Consider the following 26,373-nt stretch of genomic DNA (forward strand, 5'->3'; position numbering starts at 1 on the left):
CGAACCGCTAAGTTATGGGGAGATAGACACACCAGCATCGGTTGTCAAGCGATGTTGGTGGGGACAAACACACAAACATATACACACACATACACACATATATATATACGATTGACTTCTTTCAGTTTCCGTCTACTAAATCCACTCACAAGGCTTTGGTCGGCCCAAGGCTATAGTAGAAGACAGTTGCCCAAGGTGCCACACAGTGGGACTTGAACCCGGAACCATGTGGTTCGTAAGCAGGCTACTTACCACACAGCCACTCTTACGCCTATAGTAATAACATTTATATAATTTGTTCTAAAATCACACTCTATTCTTTTTTTATTTTTTGTCTTTCAACAGAAATGATGGTATACAGAAGATAAATTTCTCTTTACCAGATAATCTTACCACTTGGGAGATTCAAGGTTTCGGAATTATTGATAATTCACATTTCTGTGTGGCTGAATTAGTTGAAGTGAAAACTTTCAAAAGTTTTGTTGTCAAAATGAATTTCCCTAAAGTTATAAAGCAATTTAATTTTACAATGATTACGGTTCTTCTATATAACTATAAGAATACAGCTCTGCAAGTAAGTTCCAGCATTACATTTATAAGTTTTTCCATTCAGTTTCATCATCATCCCCATCATCAACATCATCGTCGTCATTGTCTTGTGATCGTATTCATCATCATCATTGTCCTGCTCCTCCTCTTCATCATCATTATCGTCATTTTATCATCATTATTATTGCCAATACTGTCATCATCATCATCATCATCATGAAGTTATTATCATCATTATTGTCCTTGCTGTCATCATCATCATCATCATCATCATATTCAATCACTTTGTCATCATCACCACTGTCATTATTACCATTGTCGTCGTCATCATCATCATCATCATCATCATCATCATCATCACCATCATCATCATCATGAAGTTATTATCATCATTATTGTCCTTGCTGTCATCATCATCCTCATCCTCATCATATTCAATCACTTTGTAATCATCACCACTGTCATTATTACCATTGTCATCATCGTCATTATCATCCTCGTTGTTGTCGTCATCATCATCATTATCATTTATTTCTGCTTCCCATGCCAGAATGAGTTGGTATGTATTAGACCATGTCAGTTCGTATTTATTTGGAGTTATTTGTGTATGTGTGTTATCGTGTTGTGTTCCGTGTGTGCTGAGTGTGTGATGTGTTTATGTGTGTATGTGTGTGTGTGTGCACATTAGTGTATACATTTGTGCACATGCATGTGTGTGGTTATGCAGATGTTTACATTTTGTGCTTCTCATTTAAATTGCTGAGCTGTAGATGGTGACGTTTGCTGACATTTCTCAGTCAGCAAATCATTTAGTAGCTCTGTGCTTTCAAAGAGGAGTAAAAAAGAATTCCCTTACATGAAAAACAGGTATGGATCAGTAACAAGAAGGTTATCCAGCTATAAGACAATGCCTCAATAATATTTATTTGTTTAACTTTTGTTGTGGAGGTGTGTGACTTAGTGGTTAGGGTGTCGGCATCATGATTGTAAGGTTGTGGTTTCGTTTCCTGGACTGGGTGACACGTTGTGTTCTTGAGCAAAACACTTCATTTCACGTTACTCCAGTCCACTCAGCTGGCAAAAATGAGTAACACTGCAATGGATTGGTGTCCCTTCCAGCTGGGGAACACGTACACCATTGAAACTGGGAAACCGGGCCCATGAGCCTGGCGAGGCTTTAAAAGGGTGTATTTATTTTTTTATTTTAAGTTTTGTTAGTATGGAAAAATGGACCAGCTGTAAAACCCATGCCAAAACCCACCTTACCAGTACTGGTGCTACATAAAAAGTACTTAGTCCACATTGTAAGGTGGTTGGTGTTAGAAAGGGCATCCAGCCATAAAAACCATGTAAAAACAGACAGTGAGACCTGTCAAACCATCTAATCCAATGGTTCTCAACTATTTTTTTCCTGTGGACCCCATTGATTTTTCTTTTACTTGGGTGGACTCCCATAACCATTTGTTATTTTAAAAAATCCCATATTTTTACATTTAAATATCGTTGGGAATCACATAAAAAGAATTTGTTAATATATTTTGTGTATAGTAAAAGTATAAGCAATATATTGTAGATAAATTTTAACTACAACATCTTATATGGACCCTGCAAGGGCCAATTAGACCCCAGTTGAGAACCACTGGTCCAATCTGTACCTGCATGAAAAATGGATGTTACATGGTGGTGGTGATGGTGGTGACGATGACGATGATATGTTTTGTTTTGTCTTACAAATTAAACCATTTTTATTTTCCTTTTTTGTTCCTAGGTACAAGTTACACTTCATGAATCAGCAGATGTTTGCTCATATGTCGATGGAAATGGACATCATTATGAAACAAGTGTTAATATTGAAGCAAACGAGTCTAAATCTATCTTTTTTGTTATTCGGCCTCTTAATTTAGGAAAATTTCCCCTTAAGGTCTCTGCAAGAGATACTGGATCAAATTATATAGAAATCATTGAAGAAGAAATGTTTGTTCAAGCGAATACTCCAAAAGTAAATAATATATTAATTTGTCTTCTATCTTTCACTTGTTTCAGTCATTAGATTGCACCTATGTTGGGATGTCTTGCAAACAACTTGCACATGCAAGTGCTACCAGTCAAAAACTCCTCATACCAGAAGCCAGTAAGTGTATGGGGTCATCAGGAGAGAATGTGTGCCGTTTCGGGGCCTACCTCTCGACGGCATCAATGCACACTGATATGAGGCCCCGCTTTCTAGATCAGCTGGTTATCAAATAAATCTCAATATTCTTCTAGCCATTGCTCATCGTCTCTTTTTAACCAAATCCAGTGGCTAGCCTTCTCCACTGTAGTTTGGATATCGGTCATGGTGGTATTGATTTTATGATGAGTTAGGCCTAACGATAACAACAGTCGTCTCACGCTGTGTCCAACAAGCCCTCTACATCCACTGCTTTGAAGGCTTTCGTCAAACAAATTGCCCTGAGAACTTATTTTTTTAAAGCCAGTTTCATCGATTTCTTTTGCTAAAGTGCTAAGTGACAGGGGTGTAAACAAACTAACATTGGTTGTCAAGTGGTGGTGGTTGTGGTGGTGGGGACAAGCACAAACACAAGGGTACACACATACAGATATATGCACACACACATACACACACACACATTTATATATATATGATGGGTTATTTCAGTTTCCATCTACCAAATCCACTCACAAGTCCTTGGTTGGCTTGGGATTATAGCAGAAGGCACTTTCCCAATGTGCCATGAAGTGGACCTGAACCCAATCAGGGAATCAAACCCATGATCTAGCGATCAAGAATGCAACAGCCTAACCACTAGGCCACATGCCTTCTCTTTTTCTCCGTAATTTCCGCACTCACTTGATGGAGAAGGGATCAGGATGTTGCTGAGCTGTAGTTTATTATATGGTGCAAGCACACAGTGCATGTTGAGTGCCTCGACAGGCACCAACACAGCCGATGGGCAAATTTTAGTCGAGAACAGTGTTGGTTGGGGAGTTTGAGTGAGGCAGCATGCCTATCAAACAATTTTAAAAAGTACTGTGGATAAAAAATTTTCATTAAAATTTCTTGTTAATTCATGTACAAAACCAAGGTAGCAAACTGGCAGAATCATTAGCACACTCAGCAAAGTGCTTAGTAACGTTTTGTCCATCTTCACTTTCTGAGTTCAAATCCTACTGAAGTCAGCTTTGCCTTTCATTCTTTAGTGGGGGGGGGGGGGGGTCAATAAAAAAGTACAAGTTGAGTACTGGAGTGATGTAATTTACTTACTCTTCCTCTGAGGTTGTTGGCCTTGTGTACTTATTTTTTTAAAAGTCTAGCACTTATTCTATTGGTGTCTTTTTGCTGAACTGCTATGTCACTGGGTTGTAAACAAACCAACACCAGTTGTCAAATAGTGGTGGAGAGGGACAAACAAACACAATGACACATACACACACATACACACACATGATGGGTTTCCACACATCTACCAGATTCACTCAAAATGTATTGATCAGCTTGATGCTATAGTAGAAGAATAAAAAAATTTTAAAAAGCCACTCACCCATGATGTACAGTGGGACTGAGCCTGAAATCATGTTGTTGGAAAGCAAGCTTCTTAACCACACCACACAGCCATGCTTGTACCTCCTTTACTTGTTTCAGTCATTTGACTGCGGCCATGCTGGAGCACTGCCTTTAGTCGAGCAAATCGACCCCAGGACTTATTCTTTGTAAGCCTAGTACTTATTCTATCGGTCTCTTTTGCCAAACCGCAAAGTTACGAGGAGGCAAACACACCAGCATCGGTTGTCAAGCGATGTTGGGGAGACAAACATACACACACACACACACACACACACATATATATATTATATACGACGGGCTTCTTTCAGTTTCCGTCTACCAAATCCACCCACAAGGCTTTGTTGGCCCGAGGCTATAGTAGAAGACACTTGCCCAAGGTGCCATACAGTAGGACTGAACCTGGAACTATGTGGTTGGTAAGCAAGCTACTTACCACACAGCCACTCCTACACCTGTTGAATATTCTTACTTTCATTTAAAAATTTTTTGTAAATATTTAAAGTGCACGATTTTTTGATAATGAAATAGTATTTGTATTTTTGTTTTGATTTGTTTAACAGTCTGAAAAAAAAGAAAATAAAACCTCGACCAACAATAACCTTCCGGTTGAGAAAGTTCCAGATAATGAAATATCAGTTAAAAATCGTATGTAGAAAATTGGATTCAATCAAAACTCTATTACACTTACGTTTGATTTTTATTTTCATATTTTAAAATTTTGCATTAATTTTTAAATGTACCATATATTCTACCATACAAGTCCATGTAATACATAGTGTAAATAAGGCTGCGAGCTGGCAGAATTGTTAGCACACAGGACAAAATGCTGCCAAGCATTTGGCCATTCTTTTATTCTTTCATTCTTTTACTTGTTTCAGTTATTTGATTGCAGCCATGCTGGAGCACTGCCATGAAGGGTTTTAGTAGAACAAATTAAACCCAGGGCTTATTTCTTAAGCCTAGTACTTATTTTATTGGTGTCCTTTGCTGAACACACCAACACCAGTTGTTAAGTGGTGATGGGGAAGGGGACAAGCACAGACAGAAAGACACATACGCACACATACACACATATATATGACAGGCTTCTTTCAGTTTCCATCTACCAAATCTACTCTCAAGCCTCGAGACTTGCCCAAGGTGCCATGCGGTGGGACTGATCCCAGGACCATGTGGTTAGGAAGCAAGCTTCTTACCACATTGCCATACCTGCACCATCTTTATATTCTGAGTCGAAATGCTGTTGACGTCAATTTTGCTTTCCATCAACTTAGCCCCTTCTCCAAAACTGTTGGCCTTGTGCCAGAAATTTGAAACCAATATATTGTGTAAACATGCAGTGTAAATATTCAAACATTGTCACTATTTTTCCAAATTCTGCTACATTTCACATGGAATTTTTGGTCCTCCAAAGTTGTCTTGGTGTATAAATTGGTCTACCTGTTTTGGTCCGTAAATTTTAGCCTAAAAACTTTGACTTGTATGCCTGGAAAATATGATATAAAAATTTCATGACAAATATTTTTCAAATTAGATATTAAAAAAACTTATATTATAGTTATCTCATTTCATCATCATCATCATCACCATTGCTTTTAAGGTCCACTTTTCCATCATCATCATCATCATCATCATCATCGTTTAATGTCCGTTTTCCGCGCTAGCACGGGTTGGACGGTTTCGACCGGGGTCTGGGGAGCTCGGGACTGCCCCAGGCTCCAATCTAGTCTGGCAGTGTTTCTACAGCTGGATGCCCTTCCTAACGCCAACCACTCCGCGAGTGTAGTGGGTGTTTTTTACGTGCCACCTGCACAGGTGCCAGAGAGGTCTGGCATCGGCCACGCTTATTCAAATCAGATTGAGGTAGATTTTCTATGGCTGGATACCCATCCTGTCACCAACCTTCACCTGTTTCCTAGCAAAGAAGTATTTCTCCATGGTTAGACATATTCTCATAGAAAAATAGAAATGAACAACACCTCTGTTATGGAGGGGATATTCCTTTACAGCCATCACATGGCAATGAGAAACAAACACACACACATTTCTATATGTGTGTGTGTGTGTGTGTGTGTGTGTGTGTGTATACATGCATGCATGCATATATGCCTGCACACACACACACACACATACACACACAAACAAACAAACAAACAACACATTTTCATTCAGATATACTTTACTTGAAATAATGCATAATTCATTTACATTCTGACATTGAATTTGAAACCGTTAATTTTTCCTTTTCTTTTTTATTGCACTAGGTTATTTATTTAGCAGTATTGTGAAAACTGCTTTGACTGAACCTGGAAAATTGATACGCATGTCTTATGGATCTGGAGAACAAAATATTATTTACATGGCATTAACAATTTATGCTCTAAAATATCTCAGGAATACTATCCAGATGGATGAGAAAGTGTATGAGAATGGGAAAGAATTCATAAGAATGGGTAAAGTTAATTTTAAACTCAATCTATGTTCTTAATTATCCGACATATATAATACAAAATTCTATATCTGTAACATAATTTGCCTTCATTTATAATGGCTATTTGGATTAATTGCATTTATAGGCGTAGGAGTGGCTGTGTAGTAAGTAGCTTGCTTACGAACCACATGGTTCCAGGTTCAGTCCCATTGCGTGGCACCTTGGGCAAGTGTCTCCTACTATAGCCTCGGGCTGACCAAAGTCTTGAGAGTAGATTTGGTAGATGGAAACCGAAAGAAGCCCATCGTATATATGTGTGTGTGTGTATATATATATATATATATATATATATATATATATATGTATGTATGTGTGTGTATATATTTGTGTGTCTGTGTTTGTCCCCCCCAACATTGCTTGACAACCGATGCTGGTATGTTTACGTCCCTGCAACTTACTGGCTCGGCAAAAGAGACCAATAGAATAAATACTAAGCTTATAACGATTAAGTCCTGGGGTCAATTTGCTCGACTAAAGGTGGTGCTCCAGCATGGCCACAGTCAAATGACTGAATCAAGTAAATGAGTAAGTTAAGTATGTTAGTTGCTGTTGTTAAACCCTTGTCAGACCTATAAACAAAAGCAACCTAAATTTCACAATTTTATCCTTTTAACCCTTTTGATACCAACCTGCCTGAAACTGCCCAGGGTCTGATAAAACTGTTGTAATTTAGATTACTATTTTAACCCTTTCGTTACCAACCCGGGTGAAACTGGCTCTGGTTCTGAGTACAAATGTCTTGTCTTCAAAAGTTTTTAATTAAAATCTTCCACCAAACCTTAGTCACAATTTATATTCCTGACACTAGCTGAATGATAACTAAGTTATTTTACTAAATTCTTTGCTATATTTAAAGTATTAGAAAAAAAACTTAGAGCATCTCAAAATAAATACAGTAACGAAAGGGTTAAGGTATCTAAATTAAAACTTTCCTTAAAAATTTCATGTGAGTCTATGATCCAATCACCTGCTTAATAATAACACAGCTATTTCACTAAATTCTTAATTGTTTACGAAAATAATTGTAACAAAAGCTATGTATTTCAACAGAAATATAATAACAAAAAAGGGTACTGCCTCAAAGAGTTATAGACAAACCAATGAATTCTGGGACTTATTTTTAAAGCTTGGTGCTTATTTCATTGGTCTATTTAGTCAAACTGCTATGTTACAGGGATGTAAACAAAGGAACACTGGTTGTCAAGCAAGGGGGTAGGGAAAGCCATTATAAAAATCTACTTTGTTATAAAAATCTACACACACATACATGCACATGCACATACCTATGTGTGCATGTGTATATAAAGAAGCAAACACCAGATGGATAGTGGTTCGCTCACTACAACCGTTTCAGATATGTTTTTATATTGATGTTATTACATCATGTGAAAAATAACCCATTTACATCAGGTAAAGAAATGCAAAAATTAAACATTTAAAAAAAAATATCCCACAAATCCAAGCATGTGTAATTTCATGACTCTCTGGTGAACTTTGGTTACCTGACGAAAATGTTTTTTTTTTTTGCACTTTTATTCATCAATAAAAATCATGCCTGAAACAGCTGTAGTGAGTGAACCACTATCCAACTGTTGTTATTTGTTTATTATTCACCTTACTCGGAATCAGTAATTAGCGTGAATCTGGAGTCTATTGAGTGCAGTACAACTGGGACAGTGTTTGTACCTAGGTGCAGCCTTGAGATTTGTGGTGTATTCAGTTGGATGTTTGTGATTGTACATGCAACTTGAATATAAATCTGTCTTTACTTTGGTATGCACGTATATGTTTCTCTAATGTTGTTTTGTACATGATAGTGATCTTATTGACCTGTCGTTAATGCTTTACTATTTAAGGGGCTGATTCATTTGAATAATAATAATAATAATAATAATGAAATTATTGTATACAGTGCTCAGGTGCACCACAACTTATCAAAAGTGCATATAAAGCATATGCAGTAATGTACAAATGTCTGGGAAGTGAACAGTGTATGAGTCAGATACATGCTTGCGTGAATATGGAGGAGAGAAAATCAGGTGTAGTGTTGGCGAATTTCAGGAAGCATGGAAGTTTTGAATGATACAGTGCTTCGACAACTAATAACTGATGCTGGCAGTTTGTTCCATACTTCAGCAACTCTTAGCATGAAAAAATGTTTCTGAAAGTCATGGGAGCTGTGCTGTTTTCTGACTTTGTAAACATGTCCACAGGTGTTAGACAGGTGGAGTTTGAAAAGGTGCTCACAGTTATTGTTAGTAAGATGGTTAATAATTTTATGGGTGTCTGCTGCCAGACATCGGAGTTTCAATGTATCCATGCCCAGGGAAGCAAGGCGTTCAGAATATGGCAAATGCCTGATGGAGGGTATTCTCTTGGTTGCATGTTGCTGAATGGTTTCCAGATGATTAATATCATGGGCAAGATAGGGGTTCCAGACCGGTGATGCAAATTCCAGGTGAGGCTGCACCATAGCTATATAAAGCCTCAACTTTAATACACACACACACACATGCGCATTCAACAGGCTTCTGCATAGTCTCCATCTATCAAATTCACTCACAAGGCATTAGTTGGACAGGGACTATTGTAGAAGACACTTCCCCAAGATGCCATATCTTAAGCTATTGACTTACATTAAACAGATTGGTGGTAGAAAGACTAGTAAAACATAATAGAATTACCTTGTTTTGGATGAGATTTAGTAGATAGAACAGAAATTCTCTTCAGGAAAAACTTGAACTGATGATAACCTTTAACAACCACCCCATGTGTTTTTGTTGCGAGTGAGTTGGTTGGATTATTTAGACTGTAAATGAGAGAGGAAAATGTCAAGCTAAAATCTGCCGTAGTTTAACTATGAATAAGTAACTATTAAGTCTATGCGTTCATTCTCATTTCCTTCATCCCAGAATTTGAAGTTATTATGAAAAGTTTAGGAAGTGTTACTCATAGGAGCTTTGAAGGATCGTATAGCTCATACAATCAAATACTTGTTGAATTTATTTAATTACTTTCTTTAGCGTATGGGAAAAGAAAGTTAGAAAACTAAACTGAAGAGTCAGTAAGCAAAAAGTTGTGGTTGGATTTTTTGGTAAGGCGATAATCAAACATTAAAAACACTGTCAAAAAGCAGTCACAGACTGAATTTACTCAAAAGACTTTTTTTATTTTTTATTTTTCAGGTATTGAAAAACAAATGACTTTTAGAAAAAATGATGGTTCTTTTTCAACTTTTGAGAATACAGAATCAAGCACATGGTAACGATAAAAATTTCTGACTTTATTTTCAAAGATATCAATCATTTTTAATAGCAAAATGTTACTTAACCCTTTTGTTACTGTATTTATTTTGAGATGCTCTGTTTCTTACAATTAATTTTAAATATAACAAAGAATTTAGTAGAATAACGTAGTTATCATTCAGTTAGTGTTAGAAACATCAATTGTGACTAAGATTTAGTGGAAGATTTTAATTCAAAACTTATGAAAACAAGACATTTGTACTATAGAGCCAGAGGCAGTTTCAGCCGGGTTGGTATCGAAAGGGTTAATGGTCAATATTACTTCATGGAATTTCAGGCTTGGCTGGGTGGTTAAGAAGTTTATTTCCTAACCATTTGTTTCAGGTTCAGTCCCACTGTGTGGTATCCTGGATACATGTCTTCTACTATAGCTCCGGGCTGACCAAAGCCTTGTGAGTGGGGCTTAGTCGGTAAAAACTGAAAGAATTCCATCACACACGCACACACACACATCTATGTATATATGTATATATATGTGTGTATGTGTGTGCATCTGAGTGTGTATTTGTGAGTGTCATTGTGTTTTTGTTTGACCCCCTCCCCACCACCACCACCACTACCACGACCATATGACACCCAGTGTTGATTTGTTTATGAACCTGTGACTAAACAGTTTAGCAAAACGAGATCGACAGAATAAGTACCAGGCTTAAAAAAATATTTGCTGGAGTTGATTTGTTCAACTTCAAAGCAGGGCCTCAGCATAGCTGCAGTCGAATGACAGACACAAGATAAAATTAAGATGTGCTTATGTATATAAGTGTGTGTGTATATATATATATATATATATAGTAAAAGCAATTAAGATTCAAGTCAGTTCTAATGAATTCACTTGAATGCGGTACTTAACTTAGATGCACCAGAAAACTATATGGTATTAACCATACAATAATGTGGGGTGATTATAAACGAGAAAAAAGCAACAAATCCATTCTTGTTGCTTTTTTCTCGTTTATATATATATATATTATATATATATATATATATAGATAGATAGATAGATAGATAGATAGATAGATAGAAATGGTAAGACAACAAAAGAATGAAAGAGACCTCGATATTATGAAAATAGACAAATTTATGTGTAAATATATGTGACAGTTATTTGGTAGCCATGATAAAACTCCGGGTTTTAGATGTTGGGGCGGAAGCTCACGCCGCCATCTCTTCAGTTGACCCCAGGACTTAATCTTTATAAGCTTAGTATTTATTCTATTGGTCTCTTTTGCAGGGATGTAAACATACCAGCATCAGTTGTCAAGTGATGTTGGGGGGACAAACACAGACACACATACACACACACACATATATATACATATATATGATGGGCTTCTTTCAGTTTCCATCTACCAAATCCACTCACAAGACTTTGGTCGGCCCAAGGCTATAGTAGAAGACACTTGCTCAAGGTGCCATGCTGTGGGACTGAACCCGAAACCAATGTAGTTATCAAAGTGTACAGGATGCATTTTATCATGGCACTAACACAAGAGGAGTTGCTATATCCTCAATAAAATTAATGGGTCCCCACCCCCATATCTCCATTTACCTGCCTCCTATTTTACAAAATATCATGCCAGGGTTGATTTATAGTGACACCAACAATAATGGGTTTGCTTCATACCTCTGAGATTAGAGAGTCTTTGCAATCCTATAGAGTGTTTGCTAACCCAGGGCTACATAGGTGAGGAGGTGAAAAAATGAGACAGAGATGACAGGAGATGGGATAAGTGTGTGATGCTAGAAACAGTGTTTGGGATGAGAGGGTGGTGGTAGAAGGAGTGAGAAGAAAGTGATGAACTATTTCAAAAGGATGTCTGTATAATAGGAATTTAAAATAGTATATTTCCCAGCTTGAGAGTCAAAATTTACAGCCCAAAAATGGTGGGTTGACTTATAGACCAAGATGATTTTGAAGAACCAAAGATCTCATGTGAAATGCAACTAGATTTGGAATGATAGTAATGCTATTTGAAAGCTTACACTACATATATACACTATATACAAAGCAGGATTTGATAAGATAGTGTAGAGGTTTGAATGTTTACACTAGAAGGTGCAGGCATGGCTGCATGGTAAGATGCTTGCTTCTCAACCACATGGTTCCAGGTTCAGTCCCACTGGGCAAGTGTTTTCAACTATAGACTCGGGCTGACCAAAGGCTTGTGAGTGTATTTGGTAGCTGGAAACTGAAAGAAGCCCATTGTATATATGTATTTATTGTATGTATGCTTATATGTGTGTATTTTTGTATCTATGTTTGTCCCCCACCATCATTTGACAACTGATGTTGATGTGTTTACATCCCTGTAACTTAGCAGTTCGGCAAAAGAGACCAATAGAATAAGAACTAAGTTCACAGCGAATAAGTACTGGGATTCGTTTCTTTGACTAAAACCTTTCAAGGCGGTGCTCCAGCATGGCCACAGTCAAATGACTGAAACAAGTAAAAGAATAAAAGACTACATGTCTACACTATATGCTATGTCAAATTGTATGCTATAAAATAATTTAATTTTTATTTTTATTTAGGTTGACAGCATATGTAATGAAGATATTTTGTGAGGCATTAACCCTGCAAGAAGTAGACAGATCTGTCATATCATCAGCATTTCTATGGCTGCTGAAGAAACAGAAGAATAATGGTGCATTTAAAGAAGACAAATTAATAATTTATAAAGAAATGATGGTATGTTTGGAATTTTAGGAATTTTCCATATTGATTTGCTCTTCCTTTTAATTGTTTCTTTTCCAAATTATTAAAATGCTAATTATCTAAAAAAAAGTACAATTTTTGAATAATAATAATTATGATAATATTAAAAATGGTTGCTCCTGTCAATTTCGATGTATTTGTGTTTGAAAGAGAGGATTTTAATAAAAAATAATAAATGGAGATAACAGCTTTTAAAAATCAAAAAGTCAAAAGAAGCTGCATTTATTTGTGATGGCTGTGTGAATGTAATTTGAGTCCAGGTATGGATTTTGCTATGAAGGTGCAATGAAGACACTAGTGATTATAGTTTTACCTGGTATTAGATAAATGTATCTGCTGATTGCAAGACATAGCTCATTTTTAAACTTTTTCTTCAACTCAAATTGTTTTGATGCATCATGACACATTTTATGCCGTACTGATTGTTCTAAGTAATGTACAATTTTTTTAATAATAATAATAATAAATAATAATAGTAGTAGTAGTAATAATAATAATAATAATGATAATAATAATAATAATAATAATAATAATAATAGTTGTCATAGGTGCCCTGGGAATGATAGCAAAAGGGGCTGATTTCTACCTAACTCAGATACCAGGAAACCCCAAAATGGCAGAAATTCAAAAGATAGTGCTCATGGGAACTGCTCATATCCCACGCAAAATACTTTCTTTGTAATCTCAAGTTTTAAAACAAACAATTTTCGCATGGTTTTTTAGGTATTCTCTAGTACAACACTAAGTACAAAACCAAATATATGGCACCCTAGGCATAACACCAACATGAGCTTCCAACTTGGAGACTTGGAGCCAGCTTGTGCAAATGTAAAGCAAAAGTCAAACATAGAATGATGATGATAATAATAATAATAATAATAATAATAATAATAATAATAATAATAAATGCCCTGATGCAATACCAGGAAGTGGCTCTCATGGCTTCTGATCTTAACTGATTGGAAGTGTTATCATGTACGTTGTTTTGTCTTGGTATAAAAGATGGGCTACAGCAAATATTCTGCTCAATACCACAGATTTGCTTGTCAGTTGTTTGACCGTAACTAGTTGAGCATGTCCCTTAGTGGCTGACGATATGTGCATCTCTGATCACAAGCAGAAGTAGTTGGGGAGAATAATTTACCTCTGGAAACATGGGTGTTTTGTTCAACATCCTTAAACAACCCTTATTCAGGGACCTTTTGAGCGCAATGGGTTACTCGACCAGAAGAAAATTGTAACTGGGCCCCACCTGCAAGGTCATGTGCTGTTTATCTTGATATGAGATCACCATGTTGTGCACACATGATTGTGATGCATGTGCTTAGTGTACCCTTGTCAGACGGGTAGTCATGATGGGTATACTGGGCTTCATGTATTTTACCCCAGTGTCACTTTGATGGCATGCACTGCTCTCTCTCATACGATACAAACAAGAAGATATTTTTCCAAATGTAGAATTGCCGTTAGAACAGCAGAAATACTGGGTAAATTACCCTTTACAAGGCAAATTAATTTGCCATGGTTGTTTGTTGACGAATTTACCCAGTATTTCTGCTGTTCTAATGGCAATTCTGCATTCAAAACAATTTCTTCTTGTTTGTATCGTACAACACACATTTCAATGCTTCTCATAAAAGCAAATGTTAGTTTGTCTTTAAAGAGTGTTTTTATTATATAAGACACAAATATCAATTTTTGCAGCTGCACTGCACCTCACTTGTTTGCATTTTTAGCAGTGTTGGATTAACCATTAAGCAAAATAAGCATGTGCTTAGGGCATCAAGGGAAGGAAAGGAACCACAGAAATGGTAAATAGTTTATAGCACAAAAGAAATCACTTTAATTCTTAGACAAGCCTGCAAACATTTGGGTGGTTGCCAAAGAGGGCAGTACTACCCCACTGGGATGGTGGAAAGATCTAGGGGGCGTTGAAGAAAAGTGGGGTGATAATGGGGTGGTCAAGGGTGGCCAAAAGAGGACAATAATATTTGAAGTGGTTTACATGATCAGAAATATAATTTTGAAGTGTTCATGGTGTCATAGTGAGAATCTCATCAAAGACCTTGCAATTAAAAAAAAGTTGGAGAAAACTTTTCAAATATAAATAAAATGGGAGTATACAAAAATAAGCATTATTTTCTATCTGTTAGTTTTTGTTTTATTTTGAAAAATAAAAATTCACCTTACGGGTTTATTATTGTTTATAATTTGAATTACACATGCATGGGGCACCAAAATTTTTTAAGTGCTTAGGGCCTTTTTTGGATCTTAATCTGGCTGTGATCTTTAGATGCGAAAACCTGTTGTCATTTAATGTCTCTTGTTGAGATTTGGGTACAGCTTGTATGAATTAAAGCAAAGGCAAAACATAACAACAACAACAATAATAATTTTCTTTTCATTTAATCCAGGGAATTATTTCTGATACTGGCTTGACAGCGTTCATTTTAATTAGTTTCATGGAGTGTAAAGAAAATTTTCACCAAAAGGTAATTGTTCATTATCTCTTATAAAAGGTTCTCTCATAGATTCAGCAAATGTAATTAGCCTGAATGTATGTTTGCGTCTGTAAGTATACTGTGTGTGAGTGAGTGTATGTGTGTGTGTGTGTGTGTGTGTGTGTGTGTGTGTGGTGTGTGTGTGTGTGTGTGTGTGCGTGTGTGCGTGTGTGTGTGTATTTGGAAACCAGATGCTATGATAAAAGCATGATATAAATTTACTAGCACAGTTACCAAAAATATTTTTGTACTATACTTCACCTACCTCCTTGCAAATGTGAATGACAACTTGAATATTTTTAATGTAAAATGCTAAAAAGATACACATCATTATATATATATATGTAAATCTACATAGTAGACATACAGATATGTCAAATTTACCTATTTCTCCTTAGATTAAAAAAATAAATTTTTGATCCTTATTGGGGTCTCATCTGAGGTTTTAACATCACTTAACCAAGTAACCAAATCTTATATATAGCATTTAAAACAGTGGTTTCCAAAGAGGGCAGTGGAAAGATCTAGGGGGCATTGAAGAAAAGTAGGGTGATAATGGGGTGGTCAAGGGTGGCCAAAAGAGAGCAATGAATGTAAAGGTGACAAAATAATGGATTAATTAAGTTTTATTCATGAAATACAGTTGTTTTGAATCTACTGCAGAAAGTGGTCTATGTTTGTGGTGGTGAGTAGGAGAAGGGGGCACTAGAAATGTGGCCTGAATGCCAAAGGGGCAACAACCTGAAAAAGTTTGGGGACCACTGATTTAAAAGAATAATGTAATGACCATATTAATATTTACAAGTCATCATCATCATCATCATCGTCGTCGTCGTTTAACGTCCGCTTTCCATGCTAGCATGGGTTGGACAATTGACTGAGGGCTGGCGAACCAGATGGCTGCACCAGGCTTCAATCTTGATCTGGCAGAGTTTCTAAAGTTGGATGCCCTTCCTAATACCAACCACTCCGAGAGTGTAGTGGGTGCTTTTATGTGCCACTGGCATGGAGGCCAGATAGCTGCTCTGGCAATGATCACGCTCGGATGGTGTTCTTCATACCCTACTAGCATGGGGCTCGAGTGCCAGTAAGGTGACGCTGGTAACAATCACGCTCGAATGGTGCCTTTTAAGTGCCACTGGCACGGAAGCCGGTTGGCCCCTCTGTCAACGATCACACTCGTAATATTACTTAAATGGCGCATGACAATGCCAGCTATACAGTGTAGAGAAATATTCTGAAGCAAAGGAAAGGGATTTTAAATTTAGAATGTATATAGACATAACAAACACCATAAGGTATTTTGTTTGATGTACTAATTTTGATGTAGAAAAAGTGATGAACTCTAGCAAAGTCGGTCATCATGATAATGATGAAGCATAACAATAACATTCCTGTGAATTAAATTCTAACATTCTTCACTGCTGCTTCATTTTTCTGGTTTTTTAAACTTTTTTATACATTAGAAAGTGAATTGACTGAAAGTAAAACTAGCAAAGATTTAGCCAAAAAATGCATACAGAACTTAACTGTTATCTGGGAGGTAGCCATGTTTCATTTGTGGAAAAGTGATAGGTATTAACTCTATACAATGTACCCACAAGCATTCCAGGTGCTGAATGTCTTTCTGGAGATATGGATTTGAGGCCTGGATGTAATATTCGAAGATGGGTCGATCTAGAGTGACGTATACAGGCTGAAAGACATCCATTGAAAGGTTGACAAAGGACCAGCAAATGAGGAAAAGATTCCTTCTGGCTTTGTTCGCTGCCTTGATATACTGCCGTGTTGGTTTGAAAGTAGTATCAATCATTATGCTGAGATCCTTTTCTTCAGTGACCATCATAAATTATGGGTGCCCAAGATTTGCTGTGGCATTTTGAGCAGGTTGACTTCAAAGAAGTTTTTGAAAGACCTTTACGGTTTACTAGAAGTTGTTGGCAGTTTCTGTTACAAAAGTAACTTCGTCAACAGTGACTGTGGGTAGCTGCTGTTGAAGCATACTTTCTTTAGTAAGAACAATGTGGGAAAAAATCCGGGGAAATAAAAATACTCTGTCTTGGAATGAAGGGCAAATTGTATGATACTTCTGCATAAAATACATTACTACATGGGAACAAAAAAAAACATGGGCAGTGAATGCAGATGTACACAAGCTGAAAAAACAGAAAGGAAAAAAAGAGAATGAGGCAATTATGCTTTATTGGATATGTAATGTAAGTGTGCATGAAAAATGGAGCCCTGTAGAGCTGGTGGTGGTGGTGATGGTGGTGGTGGTGGTGGTGGTAGTGGTGTTGGTGGTGGTGGTAACACTACTGCTACTCCTGTCATTGACATGACATTTGTCTGTCTTTTAGTAGAATACTTAAATCAACTTGTCCTAATTTACCCTGGTTGTAGAATATGTAGCAATGAGATAGATTAAGTACCATAGATTTAGGAAACAGACTTGCTTACAATCATGAGTGGGGTTCTGTTGATTGTTACTGCTTCAAATTGATGCCTGTAATGTATTTTACATTTAAAGAATTAGAAGTTACATTGATTTTGTATCTGGTTTGTAAGATTCTTTATGTGAATTTGTGTATTGAAACAAATTCTGTTGAGTCCAGGGTGAGTCATTATACCAACATTAATAACTGGTTCAATTCTGCTCATTTATCATTTCTCAGTTGGTTAGATATCCAACTAACCAATCAGTTGTTAGTTTAACTTGGTTAAATAGCATGTGTGTGCTTGTGTACATATGTAGGTATGTATGTACATATATATGTATGTATGTATGTATGTATGTATGTATGTATGTATGTATGTATGTATATATGTCATTATTTAGTTTTATTTCAAGATTTCTTACCAATAGAGAAAGAGCTAGTTTCTAACCTAGCTCCAAGGTTTCTTCCTTGGAATTTTAACAACACTAACAGGGTATTTTTGTATGTATGTATGTATGTATGTATGTGTGTGTGTGTGTGTATGTATGTATGTATGTATGTATGTATGTATGTATGTATGCATGTATGTAAGCATGTGTGCATATATGTATGTATGTATGCATGTATGTAAGCATGTGTGCATATATGTATGTATGTATGTATGTAAGTACATATGTACGTATGTATGTATGTATGTATTCTGTGTGTGTGTATATGTGTATTCTTGTGTTTGTGTGTCTGTGTGTGTGTATCTGCTTTCATGTGTGTGTGTGTCTGCTTCCATGTGTGTGCATGCATGTGTGTTTGTGCATGCATGTGTGGCATAACAGACTAAGTGAAAAGTCATTGAAAAGGTTGCAAATAGCAATGAAAGAACTTTGACAAAAAAAGAAAAAAAAGGGAAAAAACTGACTCACTGTTTAATCAAGTTAAACAAACAAACAAATAGTTAGTTGGATATTTAACCAATTGACTAATAATAAAGGAGTGGAACTGAACCAGTGTGTGTTATTAATATTAGCATAATGACACACCCTAGATGTAACAAAATTAGAAGTTAATTCATAATGTATCTCTTATTTTTTTTCATGCCATAGAAAATGGAGTTAAGCCTCAACCCTATAAACAAAAATAATTGTAGTTACTTACAAAGCTGCTGTAAATTATAATGAATGTTTTGTTCTTTGTTCAAAACAAAACTATTTTTTACATTTAAAAAAAATATTTTCTGTTTTTATTTTTTTTTCCATTTCAAAACATAATTATATTATTTGAATATGCAGTGATAAATTATAACTGTCACTATATCGATATCTTACACACAGACTTAAATTTCATTTTCCACTTAACTTTTCTTTCATATGTTTTCACTGTTGCCTTTTTTTTAATTTCTGAGTTTTTAAAGCTAAAATGTCGACTTTGGTAAACAAGCTCAATATTGAAGTTAGAACTTTGTTTATAGTTTGAAATGCTTATCTACAATGAAACAATGAAGTATTGTTTTCACATTTGTGATTGTGCTACTGCTGCATATACAGACATTCTACACTGCATTTAAAAAAGAACCACTTATTTCATTGTTATAAATTCAACCACCGATATTACAGCCATTGGCCCACAAATGTACTGTCTCCTCTCTTCTCTACCTCTTCTACTACTACTATGATAGCCTCTTCTCTTTAAATCTGGCTGGACACATGCCACAGCTGTTCAGGCATTCCCATCTTATTTGTCCCTCTTTCTCTCATCACCAGTGTTGTATCCAGCCATCCAAGCTCTATATTCAGTCCGTCTTTGACTAAGCATCATCCCTCTTTTACTCTTTTACCTGTTTCAGTCATTTGACTGTGGCCATGCTGGAGCACCACCTTTAGTCGAGCAGATTGACCCCACGACTTATTCTTTGTAAGCCTAGTACTTATTCTATTGGTCTCTTTTGCCAAACCGCTAAGTTACGGGGATGTAAACACACCAGCATCGGTTGTCAAGTGATGTTGGGGGGGACAAACAGACACACAAACAACACACACACACACACACACACACACCACACACACACACACATATATATATATACACATATATACGCCGGGCTTCTTTCAGTTTCCGCCTGCCAAATCCACTCACAAGGCTTTGGTCGGCCCGAGGCTATAGTGGTAAACACTTGCCCAAGGTGCCATGCAGTGGGACTGAACCCAGAACCATGTGGTTGGTAAGCAAGCTACTTACCACACAGCCACTCCTACGCCTCTAGAATTTCCTCTCTGTTCATATATTTTCCACTGGTTTTGACTTACAATGGTCAAAGAGGAACATTTAATGACATCACTCTCACAGGTCTAGGGAGGCTTGTGAGACCAGTGAGCCTTTCTAGACCACTGGAAGGGCACTATCTCTTCTTCCAGACCTGAAAAATAGAAAGAAGAAAAAAAAAAAGGAAAACTGAATGTTCATGTTAAATGGTCGATCAGCTTTTTCACCAGTTTAAAATTTTTACACCATATTTTCTATTATATAAGTCGATGTATATAGCATAAACATGTAATGCAAACAACAGTCAGACCATCGCTGTCTTTTCTATTGCATTTCATATGGAATATTTGGTTTTCCAAAGTTGTCTTCATATATAATTCAACCTAGTGTTTTGGCTGTGACTTTTGGTCTGAAAAAGTTTACTTATATGCCAGAAAATATGGTGCTAGCTCAACATATTTGATAGTTCAAAAATGCAGGTTATTTTGCCATTTAATAAAAAGTGTTTATAAATTTTTTTTCAACAGATTCTTGAAAATGAACGTATTATCCTCCACTCCATTGAATATTTAGAACAAGAACTTGACACAATTGAAGATGATTTAACATTATCAATTGTAACATATGCTCTAACCTTAACAAGAAGTGAAAAAAGCGAACAATCTTGGAATAAATTAAATGAAAAAGCTATATCAGACTCAGGTAAGAATTTATCTTTGATGATTTTCAATTATTATTATTATTATTATTATTATTATTATTATTATTATTATTATTATTATTATTATTATTATAAAAGAATTAATTATTTTAATAAAAGAATTAATTATTTTAATAAAAGAATTAATTATTATTATTATCATTATTATGATTATGATTATTATAAAAAAATTATTATTCCACCAAGGTTGACTTTCCTTTCATCTTTCAGGATCAATAAATTAAGTACCAATTGAGTACTGGGGTCGATGTGATTGACTGTCCCCCTCCCCATAAAATCCTAAAGTAGAAAAGATTATTATTATTATTATCGTTACTTTTGAGTGAGTGAGCAGTGCATGCCATCAAAGTAACTCTGGAGTAAAATATATGAAACCCAGTATACCCATTATGACTACCTGTTTGATAAGGGTACACAAGGCATATGCATCACAACCTTATGTGCATGATATGGTGATCTCATGTCAAGATAAACAGTGCAGAATCTTGCAGGTGGAGAACTGTTTATCTTGATATGAAGTCACCAATTTGCGTACATATGGTTGTGATGCATGTGCCTGATGTACCTTTATCAGATAGGTAGTTATGATGGGTATACTAAGCTTCATGTATTTGTATCCCAGTGTCACTTTGATGGCATGCACTGCTCTCTCACTCAATAATGATAATCTTTTCTACTCTAGGTATAAAGTCTGAAATTTTGTGGGAGGAGACTAGTTGATTACATTGACCCCATCGGTCTACTGGTACTTATTTTATTGAACCTAAAAGGATGAAAGGTGAAGTTGACCTCGGCTGAATTTGAACTCAGAACATCAAGCTAGAAGAAATGCCATGAAGTGTTTGGTTTCTGATTTAGGCATAAGGCCAGCAGTTTTGAGAGGTGGTGGGTGGAGATCTAGTTGATTATATTAGATACTTTGATTGCTGCTTTATCGACATCACTCTCACTGCTCTAGGGAGGCTTGTGAGACCAGTGAGCCTTTCTAGACCTTCTGGGGAAGGAAGGTATTTGGGCTCAGATTCTAAACAACTAGAAGAAATACTGCAAGTTATTTTGTTCAAAGCTCAACCGATTCTGCTCAATTATTGCCTAAAATCGGAAATAGTATTTATACCTATTTCTTTACTACCCACAAGGGGCTAAACACAGAGGGGACAAACAAGGACAGACAAACAAATTAAGTCGATTATATCGACCCCAGTGAGTAACTGGTACTTATTTAATCGACCCCGAAAGGATGAAAGGCAAAGTCGACCTTGGCGGAATTTGAAGTCAGAACGTAGCAGCAGACGAAATGCAGCAAAGCATTTTGCCCGGTGTGCTAACGTTTCTGCCAGCTTGCCACCCAGAAATAGTATTTATATCATCATTATGCTTTTTGATCAGTTTGATAGCTGATCATTATGCGGTGCCTTATTCTTTGGTAGTTACATAAAATTAGAGTCTCTCTCCTCTTTATATGACAACCTCTCCAGTGATAGTGCCAAGATAAAATGCACTCTTTAAAAAGGTTGATCTTTAAGCCATAGAAGCCAAACATAAATCAAAATGTTCAAACATGATGTAAACCTCCAACTTGTCTAGGGCTGCAGTAAATTGGAATAAGATCTAATTAATGCTGTGATAAACAACCGAACCCAACCCAGCATGATAGTCAGAAGTTAAACGATGAAGGTGATGATGACTATGATGATGCTTCTGCTGCTACCACTGCTGCTGCTGCTGATGATGATGATGATAACGATGACAATGGTTGGAGTAAGCTTGTGGTGGTAGTGGTGGTGATAGTGGTGTTGGTTTAAAGCCAGAATAAAGGAACACTGTATAATCTTAATTAGATAAGAAGCATCTAAATCTGGAATGGCTGAATAAAATATGGTGCACAAAATGAAACCAAATACGGACAAGAAACGAAATTCCTAAATTTAATGATGAACCACAATGAATACTTAGAAAAAATCACTCAAGTAGTACATATAGCACTTAAGTCAACCACTGACAGTAGCTTAGTATGATGGCTTTAGAAAAAAATGTGTTTAAAGAATCTGAAAATATACCATTAACTGTACATGTGAAAGATGATAATGGTAGATAAATTATAAATGAATAAGATTTGTGGTGAGATAGAAATGAAAAAGCGTCATGGTCTTTTTCTCATCGTTTTTTAATGTGCACTTTTCTGTACGTGCATGGATCGGTTGAAATTTATCGAGGTAGATTTTCTGTGGCTGGATGCCTTTCCTGTTACCAACGCTCCACCTTTCCCTGTGCCCAGGAGGATTGAAAATGAAGGATACCACTTGCATAGCAGTGACAGTGACACTTGCTTACAATTTCCAAAGTGACATCAAAGCACTTTTATCTTTGTCCTTCATTTGTTTCAGTTATCAGACTATGGCCATGCTGGGGCACCTCCTATTAGAATTTTTAGTCAAATGAATTGATCCCATTACTTAATTCTTTTTTTAACCTGATACTTATTCTATCAGTATCTTCCGCCACACCATTAAGTTATGGGGATGTAAACACATCAACACCAGTTGTCAAGGGGCGGTAGGAGACAAACAAAAAACATATATATTTCTGGAGGCACATGGCCTAGTGGTTAGATCAGTGGACTTATGGTCAAAGGATCATGGGTTCAAATCTCAGACTGGGCGATGTGTCTGCTTATGAGCAAAACATCTAAGCTCCACACAGCTCCAGCAGAAGACTGAAGATAATGGCAAACTTCTGCTGAATCTTTCACCACAACTTTCTCTCACTCTTTCCTCCTGCATCTAGCAGCTCACCTGCGATGGACCGATGTCCCATCCAACTGGGGAACATATATGTCAATGAAACCGGAAAATTGGCCCTTATGAAGCAGGCATGGCTTGAGAAGGAACAAACAACAAACTTTCTCTCTCTCTCTCTCACATGCACACACACACACACACACATATAATGGGCTGCTTTCAGTTTCTGTCTACAGAATCAACTCACAAGGCTTTGGTCAGCCTTAGGCTATAAGGTGCCATGCAGTAAGACTGAACCTGCAACCATGTGGTTGGAAAGCAAACTTCTTATCACACAGCCATGCCTGCTAGATCAAAGTAAAAGAAGTCTCCTGGATATTCCTATATTGAATGCTAGGACTAATAGAGTTAGTTATTTTGTTTCCAAGCCATACAAGTATCTGGGATCACAACATTTCCTCTCAATGAGATGTCAGTTTATTACAGATTTACTCATTTTATAGCTGAGTAGACTGAGGCAACATGTATTAAAATGTTTTTCTCAAAAACACAACATACTGCTTGGTCCAGGAATTGAAACTAAGGTCACAAGATCATGACTGCAACACCCTTAACCACTAGGCCACGTACCTTCAGGCAAACAGTCAAAGACCAGATGAATTAAGTCCTGTTGATCCTAATATGATCAAGATAACAAAAAGCAAAATGTTTGACTCTTTAGCATTGAAACTGGCCATATTCTGCCAAAATATATTACATGTTTTATGTTCAAACTGACCAGATCTGGCCTCTGCCATCTAGACTGTTATGTTGTTCTAAAAATAAACAATCACATCTTTTGTAAAAAGACAAAACAATTCCAAATTTTACACATTTAAAATTTATTCCATCCAATTTGGAAATCAGAAAACAGACATTGAATGATGATGATGATGATGATTTGATATATATATATATATATGTATATATATATATATATATTAAAATTATAATTTAGGGTATCTAAGAGATACTACCACGCTTGAATTAACAGCCAAAACTTGACTCTAAAACCACGTTAAAAGTTCATACAGCACCAGGAGAGAAGACAAAAAGACAAAATAAACTAGCAAAAAAAAATTATTGGATAATTCCAGATCCCAGATTTCTGGCTCCGCATAAGAAATACTTTGCCTCTTTGGTGGAATATACACAGCACATAAATACAAATATATATATATACAACATACAAATATAAAAATATATAAATATATAAATATCATCATCATCATCATCATCATTTAGCGTCCGTTTTCCATGCTAGCATGGGTTGGACGGTTCTACTGGGGTCTGTGAAGCCAGAAGGCTTCATCAGGCCCAGTCAAATCTGGCAGTGTTTCTACGGCTGGATGCCCTTCCTAACGCCAACCACTCCGTGAGTGTAGTGGGTGCTTTTTACGTGCCACCCGCACTGGTGCCAGACAGAGCTGGCAAACGGCCACGAACGGATGGTGCTTTTTATGTGCCACCGGCACGAGGGCCAGGCGAGGCTGGCAACGGACACGAAACGGGGCGGTGCTGGCAACGGTCGCGAAACGGAAAGTTCTCTTACATGCCACCGGCACTGGTAGCACATCCGCAATTTCCATTGATCGATTTCGATTCTGATCCTCACTTGCCTCAATGGGTCTTCACAAGCAGAGTTTCGACATGCCACCGGCACTGGTAGCACATCCGCAATTTCCATTGATCGATTTCGATTCTGATCCTCACTTGCCTCAACACGTCTTCACAAGTAGAGTTTTGTGTCCCAAGAAGGGAAGGTATGCATACGTAGGCTGGCTCCATCCCATGTAGAAGGCCACGGGTTGTGGACTCACTTGTCCTGCCGGGTCTTCTCGCGCACAGCACACTTCCAGAGGTCTCGGTCTCTAGTCATTTCCTCAGTGAGACCTAAAGTTCGAAGGTCGTGCTTCACCACCTCGTCCCAGGTTTTCCTGGGTCTGCCTCTTCCACAGGTTCCCTCAACCGCTAGGGTGTGGCACTTTTTCACACAACTATCTTCATCCATTCTCACCACATGACCATACCAGCGCAAACGTCTCTCTTGCACACCACAACTGATGCTTCTTAGGTCCAGCTTTTCTCTCAAGGTACTTACACTCTGCCGAGTGTGAGTACCGGCATTACACATCCATCGGAGCATACTGGCTTCATTTCTAGCGAGCTTACGCATATCCTCAGCAGTCACGGCCCATGTTTCACTGCCATGTAGCATGGCTGTTCGTACACACGCATCATACAGTCTGCCTTTCACTCTGTGCGAGAGGCCTTTTGTCACCAGCAGAGGTAAGAGCTCTCTGAACTTTGCCCAAGCTATTCTTACTCTAGCAGTTACACTTTCAGCACACCCGCCCCCGCTGCTGACTTGGTCACCTAGGTAACGGAAACTATCAACTATTTCTAGTTTTTCTCCCTGGAAAGTGACGGAAGTTGGTCTCAGAGCATTTTCAGTGTTTATTGTTCCTGAGCATCTGCCACATACAAAAACCATCTTATATATATATATATATATATACCACCATTCTGTGGGGTGGTTGGCATTAAGAAGGACATCCAGCTGTAAAAATCATGCTAAAACAGAAACAGTAACCTGGGGTAGTCTTCTACCTGGTCAGCTCTTGTTACACCATTTAACCCATGCCAGCATGGAAGGTAGACGTTGAATGATGATGATGATGATGATGATGGTCATCATCATCATTAAAATCTCAAAGCTACAAGAGAATGTATGCATGATTCAAAATGGAGCGAATAAACAAATATTACATTTGACAGAATAATCTCATTACTGAAGGGTCAAAGAAAATGAAAATGAATTGCAGGAAAAACAGAGGAAAAAAACCCCCCAAAATGAAGAATGAGACTACAATCTGACGGTGCTACTAAAGCAAATATCTTAGGGACATCTGTTAAATTGAGAAAGGATGACTGAATATATTTTGGTTGGTAAAGCATTCCCATCACTCTGAACCATCAGGGACAGATGGAAACCTAATATTCATGTCACACACACACCATGAAAAAAAAAAAAAAAGTCGCAATAGATATAGAAAT

General features: G+C 37.0%; 1 protein-coding gene across 2 annotated transcripts in view; it reads left to right on the forward strand.

Annotated features, from left to right (window-relative positions):
* LOC115232626 (CD109 antigen-like) overlaps positions 1-26,373 on the forward strand; it is a 189,139-nt gene that overhangs the window by 119,360 nt on the left and 43,406 nt on the right. For both annotated transcript variants that reach the window (XM_029802619.2, XM_036513187.1), the window contains exons 18-25: positions 346-574; positions 2,318-2,548; positions 4,675-4,759; positions 6,379-6,567; positions 9,791-9,866; positions 12,443-12,599; positions 15,041-15,118; positions 20,343-20,517. In XM_029802619.2, the coding sequence (XP_029658479.2) occupies positions 346-574; positions 2,318-2,548; positions 4,675-4,759; positions 6,379-6,567; positions 9,791-9,866; positions 12,443-12,599; positions 15,041-15,118; positions 20,343-20,517 (1,220 nt within the window). The remainder of the gene's footprint in view (positions 1-345; positions 575-2,317; positions 2,549-4,674; positions 4,760-6,378; positions 6,568-9,790; positions 9,867-12,442; positions 12,600-15,040; positions 15,119-20,342; positions 20,518-26,373) is intronic.

The sequence above is a fragment of the Octopus sinensis genome, linkage group LG2 (genome assembly GCF_006345805.1).
Source record: "Octopus sinensis linkage group LG2, ASM634580v1, whole genome shotgun sequence".
Lineage (NCBI taxonomy): Eukaryota > Metazoa > Mollusca > Cephalopoda > Octopoda > Octopodidae > Octopus > Octopus sinensis.